This window comes from Mchenga conophoros, linkage group LG22 (genome assembly GCF_057382185.1).
Source record: "Mchenga conophoros isolate Kocher_MC1m ecotype Shallow Benthic linkage group LG22, M_conophoros_male_GT1.1, whole genome shotgun sequence".
NCBI classification, from domain to species: domain Eukaryota; kingdom Metazoa; phylum Chordata; class Actinopteri; order Cichliformes; family Cichlidae; genus Mchenga; species Mchenga conophoros.
The window spans coordinates 2168017-2181082 of record NC_140546.1 but is presented as its reverse complement, the minus strand read 5'-3'; the positions used below and the strand labels follow the sequence as shown (position 1 = coordinate 2181082).

Here is a 13066-nt window from a genome sequence, read left to right as displayed (position 1 = left end):
GGGTCAGTTTTGACACATAATAAATGTCTACTACTAAATTTGAACTACAGATCTGTTTAGAATGCACTTCAGCCTGTTTTATTGACAACAGAGGTCTCACTGCAGTTGTGAGTTCTCAGAATCGGCTGTTTGGGCAAAAGAATGAAAACACCAGCAAGTTTGATACCATCATCGGGAAGCTTGCGGTTCTCCAACAGGAGATTGAGAGACCAGTGTCGGAGTGTTAAAGAACAGCTTTGAAATTCTCATGAGTTGTCACGAAGAAAAATTACAATCATAAGGGCCCCTTCGGCGCCAGCTGTGGGCTCAAGGCTGGAGCCGAACAAAACTCCCTGATAACGACTGTGTTGAGTCTGTTCTTCCCATTCCATGCAAGGCCACCTGGGTTGGCTGGAAGACTGTTTACTTAGCCTGGCAGGGCGAAGGACACTGTCTCAGCTGAACACTGGACACACACACATACATATACTGATACTGATAAGCACTCACTGACGCATCACCCTCCCAACGCCACCTCCAACGCTTACCTCCCCTCTGATGTGGACATCGGGTCAGCTGGAGGCGCAGTCGAAGATTGCAGAGGTCCCAGATCAGATGTACACACTGGAACTCTTCCCCATGTTGCTGTCTGTGTTTATTGTGCTATGGTGTGTCGATATCTGTGCATCCCTGTATTATCCTTTTGTGTTGCACATTTCAATGTTTTTTCCTCGCTACCTGGCCTGACCTGTCTCCCCAATGTGATGTTTGTGTTGTATGTACGGTCGGCAAGGTCTCTCATCTCGGTTGTGGGCAAAAGACCTGCAACTGACAAATAAAGGCTATCTCATCATCTCATCTCACATAATTCAGTTAGCCAAGTGACAGTTTTAAGGCAAGCATGTGTAAGTGAAGTGTGTGTGTGACACTTCCTGACACGCATGGCGGTGACCTCTCAACAACATCTCTAGTCACTTCATTTAGAGCGTGACCTTTTAACAAACCAACATGTACAAAAACAACTAGTTATTGTGTCCACATCACCCAGTGTGGCAACGAAACTCACTTTCTGAACATCTGAAAATCTTGGAGCAAAGCATTCGAACGGGGAGAAAAAGAAAACAACACAAACAAGAGAAAGTTTTTTCTTTATTTTTGAAAAGAGTAATCTGATTCACACAGAATAGGTTGAGGATTTTTCTTTGAAAGAAAACATACATGAGCGTATTACCTCTGTGCATTTTGCACAAACGACTGAAACACATTTCAAAGATGTTTCAGGATTACACTTTTCTTTTTTTACACTGAGAAGGACACACAGCAGGTATTTCACAGATTTATGAAGACGAAAACCCTCTTATCATAAGGAATAAACCTTTGTAACTTTCAAAGAAATAGATGATACAGAGAGGTAAAATCCATAAAGTCATTATGTTTAAAATCCTTTATTGCATTAGTCAGCACAGTAAAAAACTCCAGCCCAATCTTTTAGATGAATAACAGCATGAATTAAAGTATAGCTACTGATCACAAGTATAAAAACTCTTCAGCTTCAAAGCTTATTTGTAAATATAACACTAAAGATAATCATCAAACTTTCAAGAATTCTGCCCTAAAGCTCCGACAGTAAAAGCTTCTAAATCTCACGGCCTGCAAATTAAATTTAAAGCTGCAATAAAATGAAAAATCTATTCACAGAGTATCAGATAGTTTTAAATGATCCATTTTTTCACTAAATGTTAATGAAGACATCAAACATTTATCATAATAATATTGGTAAAAAAATGACTGTTTTATCCTCATCAGCCCACAACAGTGATTAGAGCAGGACGTGTAAAATCCAATTGTCACATGCTGCAGTGCTCTCAGCGATTCATAAAACTGTTTAAGCTAGAAGGATCAAATCAACAAAGGCACCAAACTGGTTCTCATTAAGCTTTATTCCCAGCAGCCATCGTTTCTTTTTAACTAAAATAAAATGTCCTTTTCTTCTATACACTCATTCAATGACCACAGAGGACTCTTCTTTCCACCTGAGAAACTTTATTGAACAACACTGCTGTGAAGACTCGATTTTACCATTTGCCTTCAGTGCCTTTCAAAGATTTACCTTAAAGCTTGTCACTTATTTTATCCTCAGTGATGTAAAAACCCGATTTTAAATGTTTGAGTAACCCACCAGTGATTTTTAAAAGTTAATTTTAAAAAACCCTTCATTTTACTGCTGATGCTTCTGTTTTCTAAAATGTTGGAACTAACCACCCTTAGTCTTAATGCTTGTGCACTGATCGATATATCTGTAGTTTAAGTCAGGCTCCAATCTATGTGCTCTGATGGAAGTTCTTGTGAAGATTTCAGACAGTCTCCTGGCTAGATGACGGCATTAGACGCTCCTCCTCTGCAGTTTGGGGTGAACTTTGAGATGTCTCAGCTGCAGGGACAAACAAACTTATTTTAGAACAATACAGAGACCTACCTGCTCTGGTTTGTGCTTATATTTTCATTGGCAAACCTGCATTTTCTTTGCGTTAAAATATCATTAAAGTTATAAGTGATGTTTTTTGTTAAACCCTCAAAATCCAAATCATAAACCTAAAACAGCAACTGTCAAAAATACTTACAAGAGACGCCAGAGCTACTGTTGGTCTCAGTGGAATCCTTTGACCCTGTGAAGGAAGGACGATGTTTTCAGATTCAGTCCAAAAAATGTTAACCTATACTTTCTTTCTTTTCTTTTATATGCAGATGAACACACTTACCTTTGCGGCCAGTGGGGGGTGCTGTGGACACATGAAAAAGTATTAACAACCTCTAATATGACCTCTATTTTAGTGCATTTCTGTGTTTGCGCAGTAAATTAACAGTTGGTGAGCATTACACTGACGTCCACCTTAAAGTAAACCCAACCCCTAATTTATGTTTAAGACTGACTTATTAGCCTTGGAAAAATGTAGATGTAGTTTTTGATGTGTGGCCATTGAGAATTTCAGCATTCGAGAATTATTTTGAAAAGGCAAATCACAAACTTTGGTACTGTAGGTTCAGAGTTATTTATGGACTCTGCTGCTTAATTAATGTGACCTTCATATTAATGTTGGGTAGATTCAAACTCCCGACCTTCCGATCATGGGGCAATCACTCTACCTGCTGAGATATTCCTGTCACTAGCAGCTTCATGGTAAATTGCTTCAGGGGAAAACTTACCATTCTGAGTTGTGACTTCATTGTCAGTTTGGCTGATGGTCGAAATGTTGGATGCTACACACACATAGAAACACACATAGAAACACACAAACACAAAATGTCAAAGGTCATGTTCTATAATCCTTTCTACATAAATCTTTGCAGAGTAACAAACTTACGATTGCTTCCATTTCCGTTGCCATTGCCTACACACACACACACACACACACACACACAAAATATTTAAACTCATCTGCTACACTGCTGTATGTATGAAAATCTCTGCACAAGGAAACACTTACCTGTCATAAGAGGCATGCCTGCTGGGTTGCTGCTGCCTAAACACACACAAACACAAAATGTTACAGCTCATCTTGTACAATCTTTTCTATATGAATTGTTGCAGAGTAACAAACTTAACACTGCTGTTGCCTGCACACACACACGCACGCGCACGCGCGCACACACACACACACACACACGCACGCACGCGCACGCGCGCGCACACACACACACACACACACACACACACACACACACACACCAAACTTCATAAGAGAAAAATAAAGATGTTACCTTTGTTGTCGTTGGCTCGACGTCTGCGTCCTGTAAACAGACGTAACACAGACTGTCAGTGATGATGGATGAACTCAGTGGTTTGTTCTACATGTGTGAAGCAGCTCAACTCTGATATCATCATCAGGCCTCAGTCAGCAGCGTGTTCATTAACATGCAGTGTGAATGACTCACATGCTGAAGTGTAATCCTACAGTTTACTGTGATCCAGACTAACTGTTGTTGAAAAGTTTCAGCTCTACATGCAGATGTGTCTGAGTGGAGACGGTGGAGGAAACGAGCTGCACACTATCAGCAAACATCAATCATTTCTGTTCTGCACAGAAAAACTACATTTATGTCCCAGAGGGCTCAAAGTTATTGGATCAGAAGCTGCAGACAGGAAAGTCTGACATCATGTCACATGACTGTGACCTTTGACCCCCTCATGGAGTCCTAATAGAATACTAAGTGAAGTGTTTGAAGGCTGACAGACTGGAGCAGCTGATATTCAACATTTCTTACATTCATTTCAATGATTTTCTTCATGTGTTTCAAATGTGATGATCAGTAACAGAGCTCCATGTCATCACTGTCTGAGACCAGGACAGTTTCATTTTTACAGGATACAAAGACAAACATTTTAGCTCCACTCAACAATAATTACACACAACAGCACACTGGACTTACTAAGATACAAGATCAGACCCACAGCTACAGCAACAAGAGCCAAGGCTCCTCCCACTGCACCAGCGATCAGAGCTCCAGGTCCAGGTTCCTCCGGAGGGTCACCGTTCTCTGAAACACAGACACAAGCTTCAGGTTGAGGTCACTGTCAGTTATTTGCTGCTGTTTGTTACTGAGATGTAGATTTGAAGCCACAGTCATGATGGAGTCAGTGATCTGACAGCAGTGATGTGGAGCAGCAACAGGAGGTCAGTGAGAGGGGACGGCACTGAGACTGTTCATATCTGGAACTATTCAGTGATGCTCTGGAGGAGATCGCTGCTCTGCTTCTTCAGGGCTGCAGAGCTGGGCTACATGTGACATGCTAGCTTAGTTCTAGATGGACTGACATGGATCTGACCTCAGGACTGTGATCAGGACAGAATGATGCAGATCTGCTGGACACAGAGGAGCTCCAGGCTCTGACTGAAGAAACAGAGTTATGATCAACAACAGAGGCAATAAATAAAGTTTCTTACCCCAAGTCTTTGTAACATCCACACCAGTCGCCTCATGAAAGACTTCACAGCTGAACTTTGACAGGTCAGACTTCAAAATCTCCACATGGTCTCGTCTCTGGAAGGTCTCATCGTCATTTGGAAGAACGTCTGAGCTCGTCAGGCCGTCGTCTGGAGTCAGAACACGTCCGTTCCTTCTGATCCTCACGATGATGTCTTTGGGGTAGAAGCCTGTGGCGAGGCAGGTCAGGATGAGGTTTGTCTCCACTTTGGCCTTCTTTGCAAACACAAACACCTCAGGTGGAGCTGGAAGCAGGAAATGGAAACTGTGTCACCACATGTGGTAACTGGAACACTGATTAACTCATGGAATCAGCTGGTACCTTCAGTACTTTGTTACAGTAAGACTTTCCACCATGCAGTGAATATCGTGCATACAAACAGACGGCGGGGCTCACTGCCTTTGTAACAGCAGTCGTTAAACATGTGGTGTTAATAATAATGAAGGCTGTGCTCTATTTAGTCAACACCTGGGTTTGTGACTGCTTCATGTCCAAATGGCTGCCGTTTGGCTAATCAGGGTCTATTGTCTCAGAACTATACTTTATCATTTATACTTTAACTACACTCAGTTATGATTCGGCTGGAACGGCAGAGTCTGGAGTTCCATTTAAGACTTTAAAAGTTTAATCTTTTCCAGACGGTGCTGAATGGATGTGCACGTGAGGACGTAAGTGTTTGACACTTTAGTCATTTGGATTTAATTTTTTAAACCGTAACAATATTCAACACTCTCTGTAAGGCTTGGCACATGTGGACTAATAATACTAATATTTATGACAAACATACATTTCTGTTTGAGCTGCTTCTGTCCATAATTCACAAACTTGCTCAGCCAATCGATGCACTCGTTCTCCAGGTATCCCTTGGTGTACTCTTTCAGCACCTGGACGCCGTCCCACTTCCTCTTGGTGGCTTCTGCCTCCGGAGTCGGAGCGACCCAGACTCCGTTTTTATCATCGAAGGACAGGAAGTCGTTTCCATCGTAGTTGTACATGTCCATGCCTCGGACAAACCTGAGCGTGCCGTCAGGCTGCGTCTGACCCTCACAGCCGTGCATCCACTGAAGAACGTGAGGGTCTGAAGGAAAGAGAAAGAGGACACCATGATGTGTGGGTCAGGATTAATCAGGCCTCGCTTTGTCACTGAAATAAAGCAAAAACTTACTGGCTGAGTCATTCTGTCTCATTCGCTCCATCAGGATGCCGATGTTGACCTTGAACCACTGCTGCTTGCTCTTGCGGGACTGTGTGCCTTTATCCCAGTAATCAGCAGGTAAACGCTCTCTCATCCACTCCTGTTTGGGAACCTTTGCCTGATGCTCGCTGTCAAAGTAGTCGATCATCCTGTCGTCCAGCAAACCCATGGCTGTGAACTCGTGGATGCCCGGGAGGCCAACAGGCTTGGAGAGCGCCGTGTAGATGTAATGGAGGGAGTGTTTTTCTGAAATCCCACAGGTAGGAAAACACACAATATTAATTTATTTATGTGTGACAGCTGAGAAGCAGCAGCAGACCAGACACGTGCATTGAAGTTGTTTTCCTGATAATTAAAATTAAAGTAACAACAGCTGCTTACTGACCATCTGTAACGTTCAGCCAGAGGCTGTGTCCCAATCCAGCGACCGCACGCTCCGGAGTACACGTTTTGAGACCTATTACGTCACGGCGACGCGGCGACGGCTGTCCCAATCCGACGTGTACACTAAATGCATACTCCAAATGCGCAGTTCATTTCCCCAAATATCAATCGTGGTCCGGTGCACGCTTTATGGTCCCATATATCCCACAATTCATAGCGCGGCGGTGGGTGTGGATAATTTTGCCGCAAAATACGGCAGAAGGGAGCGGCCAAAGAGTGAACTGTCAAAAGTAAGTACTGAATATTGTGTCACTTATTTATGTGCAAATGTTTAATAACGAAGAACATTAAAACATTGCTGTTGGTCACATGTCGGCAAAGTCATGTGACGTTAGTGACGTTTGTACTAACTTGGTTTTAAAGCCTCTACATCAGGGGTGCTCACACTTTTTCTGCATGTGAGCTACTTATAAAATGACCAAGTCAAAATGATCTACCCACTACAAAAATCCAAAACATATACTTATTTATAAATATATTGAGGATTCTTTATATCTACAATGTATATACATGCATAACCGCAATATCCAATATTTCACAACACAATTAACTATGTAAATTTTTTGTCATTACCTGAGTTTACTCTGATGACTTGCACTGAATTGAATCAGCCAGGGATGCATAGTCCGGACAGTAGCTGCTGACGGCCAGGTTTAAGAGAAAAAACCGAGAGCTAAAAATTGGAGTTAACTCGCTGACTAGCTTGTCAGTTTTACTACACTTCGCGCCGCTGTTTGCGCATGCGCAGCGACCTAAGCGTCAGAAAAAATCTGATGTCATCTGACTGGCTTCCCTGTATCAATCAAGTGACGGGATGGATGATAGGCTGGCATCTATTTTTTTAATGCCATGCGATCTACCAATATTACCTTTGCGATCGACGTATTGAGCACCCCTGCTCTACATATATATAGAGTCGACCTTAATCTGACAGAGAATCTGATGATTTTATGGATAATTAAAGTCAGTCATATATCCACAAACACAACAAGCTGAAAGTCACTGATGCTGCTCGGTTTGCAGTCCTGAACATCACGGCACAAGCAGGATCCACTGCCCTGTTAATGTGAGCTGTGTTATATTGCTGCCTCTGTTCGGTGGTGTCGAGCCAAACGCACTTTAACGTGTGTTTGAACGAGCTGACGGTTCACTCGTTAAGCTGAAAGAAAGATGTTTTAATCACAGCAGTCACACATGTGTCCACTGCACCATCTGGAACTCTTCTTGTTTACACTCGTAATAACACAAACACTAAATCCTGCTTCTCTGTGCTGTTGTGTAGCAGTGTGTACACCTGAGACTGTCACCTGTCTGTCTGTCCTGCACTCTCTCTCTGTTTCTTTCTCTCTGATTGTGGAATAAAAGTATGAACATGTGTTTATAAGTTACACTTGTGTTTGAATCCTGCAGCTTATCACACATTTGATTTCCATGTGTGACGACTGCAAGTGTCCAGAGTGAGGACAGACTGAGGGACCCACTGCTGCACATCATCTGTGAGGCTTTGCAGCCCTGATGATCCACCAGGACAAACTCAGCAGTGTGTGAGGAAGAGGAGGAGGAAGAGCCAGCAGCAGCTGACAGATGGAGAGAATAGACAGACTGTTCCCTGTTTGTGAAGGACTGCTAGGAAAGTTTAACATAACTGTCTGTGCTGAATCAGTCTTATTAGGTAATGTTCACATAATGTGATCATCCCAGTGTTTCCAGTGTGGGAGAAAGTACTCAGAGTACTCAGGGCCTTCAAGTTACACACTATGAAAGGCAGCAACAAGTTTAATGTTCAGAAACCTAAAGTCTGTATCAGCAGCAGAATGGAGCTAAAATAAATGTTGGTTTCAGTTCTATGAAGCTTTGAGTATTTTGGATCAGTAGCTGCTGTGTTTGTTGCATCATATTGCTGTAACTGTTTATATGCTTTATATATTCTGAGCTAAGTTGATCTATAGTGTTACATCATATTCTATAAGGATGTTATGTGTTTGTAGACTTTCTGCCCAGTTTGACCCATTTAGCAGACGTCAGCCTGTTTAAGGCTCTGATATCTATTCTGTGTGACTTACAGCAGTTATGACATGGTCTGATTTTCTCACCCAATAAAGGAATATTTCATATATCAGTCGACTCTTCATTCTATCAGACACAGTTATCACAGCTCCTACATTTTAAATGGCCAAATTAGCCAAACGTAATAATGCCAACATAGTAAACGAACAATATTTGTCTTTTATATATGATACATCTGTATACACACTGTCACCGTCCCATTTCACAGGCCTCTCACTTCCGCACTTCTCGTACTTGTAGTACGCACCGTACGTAGTGCGCCGAAGCGTGCGGTCGCTGGATTGGGACACAGCCTAAAGCTGAAGCTGTTTTCAGTTTCTGTTCTCGGCCATGTGTAGACGTCAGTGCGCTGCACCTGATCTACAAACCTGACTGATGTTTAAAGGCAGAGCAAAACACTTCCTCCTCTCGCTCGGCCTTCAGTTAGCTCACGTTTACAAACACTTATGCGGTTTTACGAGTTTCGGTACAAACGTGGTTTGGTTTTTAACTGTGGTGGGCATGAAGCTGGACACTCTGGTGACAGTGGCAGAGAAGAGGAGAAAGAAGCTGCTGGACATTATGGACAATGCTGGACATCCTCTGCATGTGGTCATAAACAACCAGAGGAGTCTGTTCAGTGACAGGTTGCTCCTCTCAAAGTCTCGGACCAACAAACTCCTCGCTGGAGGGGAAACAGGAGGACGAAGGAGGGCGGGAGCAACGACGCTGCAGTGTTTTTTATATTCAACTGTGCAACAATCACTGTGCAATAGACTCACAATAGTTGAAATGTGCAATGGACTGTGGCGGTCTAGATCTCATCAATGAGATGTGTGACATCTACACTCAGCCCAGAGTTTTAAATAAAATGGTGCCGAGTTATTTAAACGAACTCCTCAACATGTATGACCCCAAAAGAGCGCTGAGATAATCGAGATGCTCTCAGCACGACCAAGGTCTCGATGGAAGCACAGAGGAGATCGGGCCTTCGCAGCAGCACCCAGACTCTGGGATAATCTGCCACAGGAGATTCGTACTTCAGAGTCGATTTAATCTTTTCAATCGCATCTTAAAACTCACTTTTTTACTTTGGCTTTTAATTCGAGTTCAGCATGAGCACCTTCAGGCCTGTTTTATGTTTTTATTGTTAATTCACTGTCTTCTTATTGATCTCTATTTGTTTCTCTATTGTTTTCTCTTGTTTTTAACCGATTGTGAAGCACTTTGGTCGACTGTTGTTTTTTTAAACGTATATACACGTTATAGAAATAAATTTTGAATTGACTATATTTCACTAGTATTCCCCTTTATCCCCATTATATGTTCTGTATTTACATATGTGTATACATGTATATATGCTATATTTATGCTTATTTCCATACTCTCTCACTCCCCTTGTTTTGGTATTCCAACTCTGTAACGTGCAACTTCTGTCGGTGCTACTGGAAACTGAATTACTCAGAGGAACCCACCGGAAGGATTAATAAAGTTTTATCTAATCTAATAAAGTTAGATAATTCTCTGCTGAACGGAAATTTTCTATATGAAAACGCTGTTCATTCAGTTGTTAAAGAAAATAGAGACAGCTCTAACAACAACGATGATTCCACACAGAACAAGAACTAGAGTCCAGTCTGGATGTTTAAGTTAACCGGTGACAGTCACAGAACATTATGTCAGGTTACAGTAATGAACTAAACCTGAAGAAAACTGACAGAAAATCTTACAAAACTATTGAAAATATTTAAAAAATTAAAGATATTATTCTTAGTCTCTCTGTTTGGTTACTGCAGAGCCAGCTTCGGTCCACTCACAGCAGAATGTGTGCGCCACCATCAGTCAGCTGCAGGTACTGCAATCTGTTTATATCTTCTTACATCACACAATCCACCAACCTGAGTTGAATCAGATGGCGGGGGAGGACGCTGGACAGACCTGGTGCACCTAAACGCGTAGTGAGGGTGTGCTGGGAACATCTAGCAGAGGCCCCAGTCCGCGAGATCTTCAACGCACACCTCTGGCAGGGCTTCAACAGTAATCCGAGGGAGATTGGGGACATTGAGTCCGAATGGACCATGTTCAGCGTCTCCATTGCCGAAGCTGCTGCATTGAGCTCACCTGAAACCCTGGCTGATTGGGACCCACACCCAGTTTCACACCTTGGCTCAGGCGATTAGAGGATCATCAGGGGGTCCTTTTGTCCCTCTGTGGGGGGAAACTCCCACTAGGTTTATATCTGGGACTCTCCACCATTTGACCTTAGAACTGAAGACTGAAGAAGCTTCTCGGATGAGAGGTGAAACGTCTTCAAGTAACTTAAAGAAGTCCAGACGCTTTTCTTTGCAAGCTCCTTTGATTATTAATAACACCCACAATAACATCAAAAGTAATAAAAACTCTAAGAAAATATGTTTAAACTTTAAAAACTAAACTGAATTTAAAACTTATCAAAATAATGAACAAAGGAAACTAGTGAGGCAGACTTGACTGAGAGAAACTATCAGTATTATTGTCACATTTTATTACTAAATGTAAAAAATAAATAAATGTAATAAAATGAATCATCACTTGTTACAATAATAAACAGTTTTCCTCAGCATGAGCTGTTCTCCTGGTAAAGAGATCATCGTAACATTCCTGTGTAAACGTCAAAAACGTCACCTCACAGACCTGAAACAACATCAGCACAGCAGTAATCCGTTTCATTTAAAAGTTATACCTTTGATTTCAGCTTTGATCAGCAGCTCTGACCTCAAACCGACAGAGAAGTGTAAAGAGACACGAGTGACGTGTTTCTGTCAGCGTGGGAAAAAACCCTGCAGTGTCTCAGGTGCGTTCACTGAATGTGGGGAAATGTTACTAATTCAATCAAAGATTTTCAGATCTCGCACCTGTCTCAGGTAAGCAGGAAAACAAGTTGTTTACAGTAAACTCTGAGATGCTTCTGACTGGTCGTCACGTCACAGATATGATAACGATGCGATCAGTCCGGCTCAGCAGCTCACAGCGACACACCTGTTCTTACCTGTTTACTGAGAACTGACGAGTGTCAGGACAAGATTCACAACCGCTAACACGAAGTCCACTGCTATAAACCAGAGGACTCTAACCTGTATTATCGCACTGGTTAACACACACACACACACACGCGCGCGCGCGCGCGCGCACGCACGCACACACACACACACACACGCACAGACACACACACGCACAGACACACACACACACAGACACTCACACACACACACACACACTCACACACACACACACACACACACACACACACACACAGTTTACAGCCGTGATCTTCAGTCAGCTTTGAAGTTTTCAGGTTTTGAACTCAGCAGTTTATACGAAACTGTCTGATCTTAAAACACAGCCAAGAATTTAAATGAAAAACTTAAATCCATAAAATGTTCAGTATTTGTGTCTGTAAGTGTTTCTCTGTGGGCCTCAGCAGACCCGCGGCAGCAGCTGAACTTGAGAAACTCCTGGGAGGATTAAAGCGCTTTCTTATTTCCCACTTTCACACACCTGGTGCACAGAGTCACGCCACGGCACCGAAACACTCAGAAATCTCCGTTTAATACCGATAAATTAAACTAAAATCGTCGTCTGAACTTTTGTTTTTCTGCGACGTCACAGTCCGTTTTTACTTTCGGTTTGGACCCGCTCCGCTAGCGTCGGTAAAAAAAGCGCAAACTCACCGCAGTTTACGGTCAGCGCCGTCCCCAGAAGGACCACCACCGCGAACAAGATCATCGTGACTCCGAATCAGAGCCTCTGCTCGGTAAAAGTCTCAGATTTATCCGCTTTTCGGTCGGACGCGTCCTTCCTGAAGTGATCGTCTCTATTTCCTGACTGTGTCTGCTCACTGCTGCATTCACTGCCGCTCGTAAACCACAGACGCCTTCAAGTCACGCCCACCTGCTGGCCTGCTTTGTGTTTACGTAACTGACAAAGGTGAGAGAGCAGGTAGAACCAACGGAGCTCAAACTGTCCCACAAACTGCATTTATTTATTTAATCACAGAGACAGAAGCTTCCGGTTTGAGTGGTTGAAAAGACCCCAAATGTCCCCGACTGGAAGGATTTCACAAACTTAAGAAGCCGAGCTGAGTTTTTTAACGCAGCCCAGACCACCAGGACCTGAAGGACCGATAACACGGACATCTTCACCTCAGCGCTCACTGATCAGTCTGAAAAACTCAGCTCAGAGAAACAGGATTCACTTTTTACTCAAAGTCTACCCTGGAAAAAGATTAATTAAAAAAATAATAATCTGTGCGTGTTTCACGTGTTTGTGGTTCTTTAGAATAGTTTAAACCTTTTAAACTAAAATGATCACTTTTCAGATTTGACCCTGTGCGGATTAAAGACTTAACCAGCCGTGCCTGATGAAAGTATTTACACGTT

The 13066-nt window shown here is 42.7% G+C and overlaps 1 protein-coding gene across 1 annotated transcript; it reads right to left on the bottom strand.

Moving 5' to 3' along the window:
- Positions 1 to 1110: 1110 nt before the first annotated feature.
- LOC146548499 (class I histocompatibility antigen, F10 alpha chain-like) lies at positions 1111 to 12540 on the bottom strand. Its single transcript, XM_085263495.1, has 12 exons — positions 12359 to 12540; positions 6129 to 6404; positions 5751 to 6041; positions 4923 to 5207; positions 4408 to 4515; positions 3739 to 3768; positions 3465 to 3500; positions 3342 to 3368; positions 3184 to 3237; positions 2739 to 2759; positions 2601 to 2645; positions 1111 to 2410 (listed from the first exon to the last, which is right to left on the bottom strand). Exons 1-12 carry the CDS (start codon positions 12411 to 12413, stop codon positions 2334 to 2336), a joined length of 1305 nt encoding a protein of 434 aa, XP_085119621.1. The 5' UTR covers positions 12414 to 12540; the 3' UTR covers positions 1111 to 2333.
- Between the last annotated feature and the right edge of the window lie 526 nt (positions 12541 to 13066).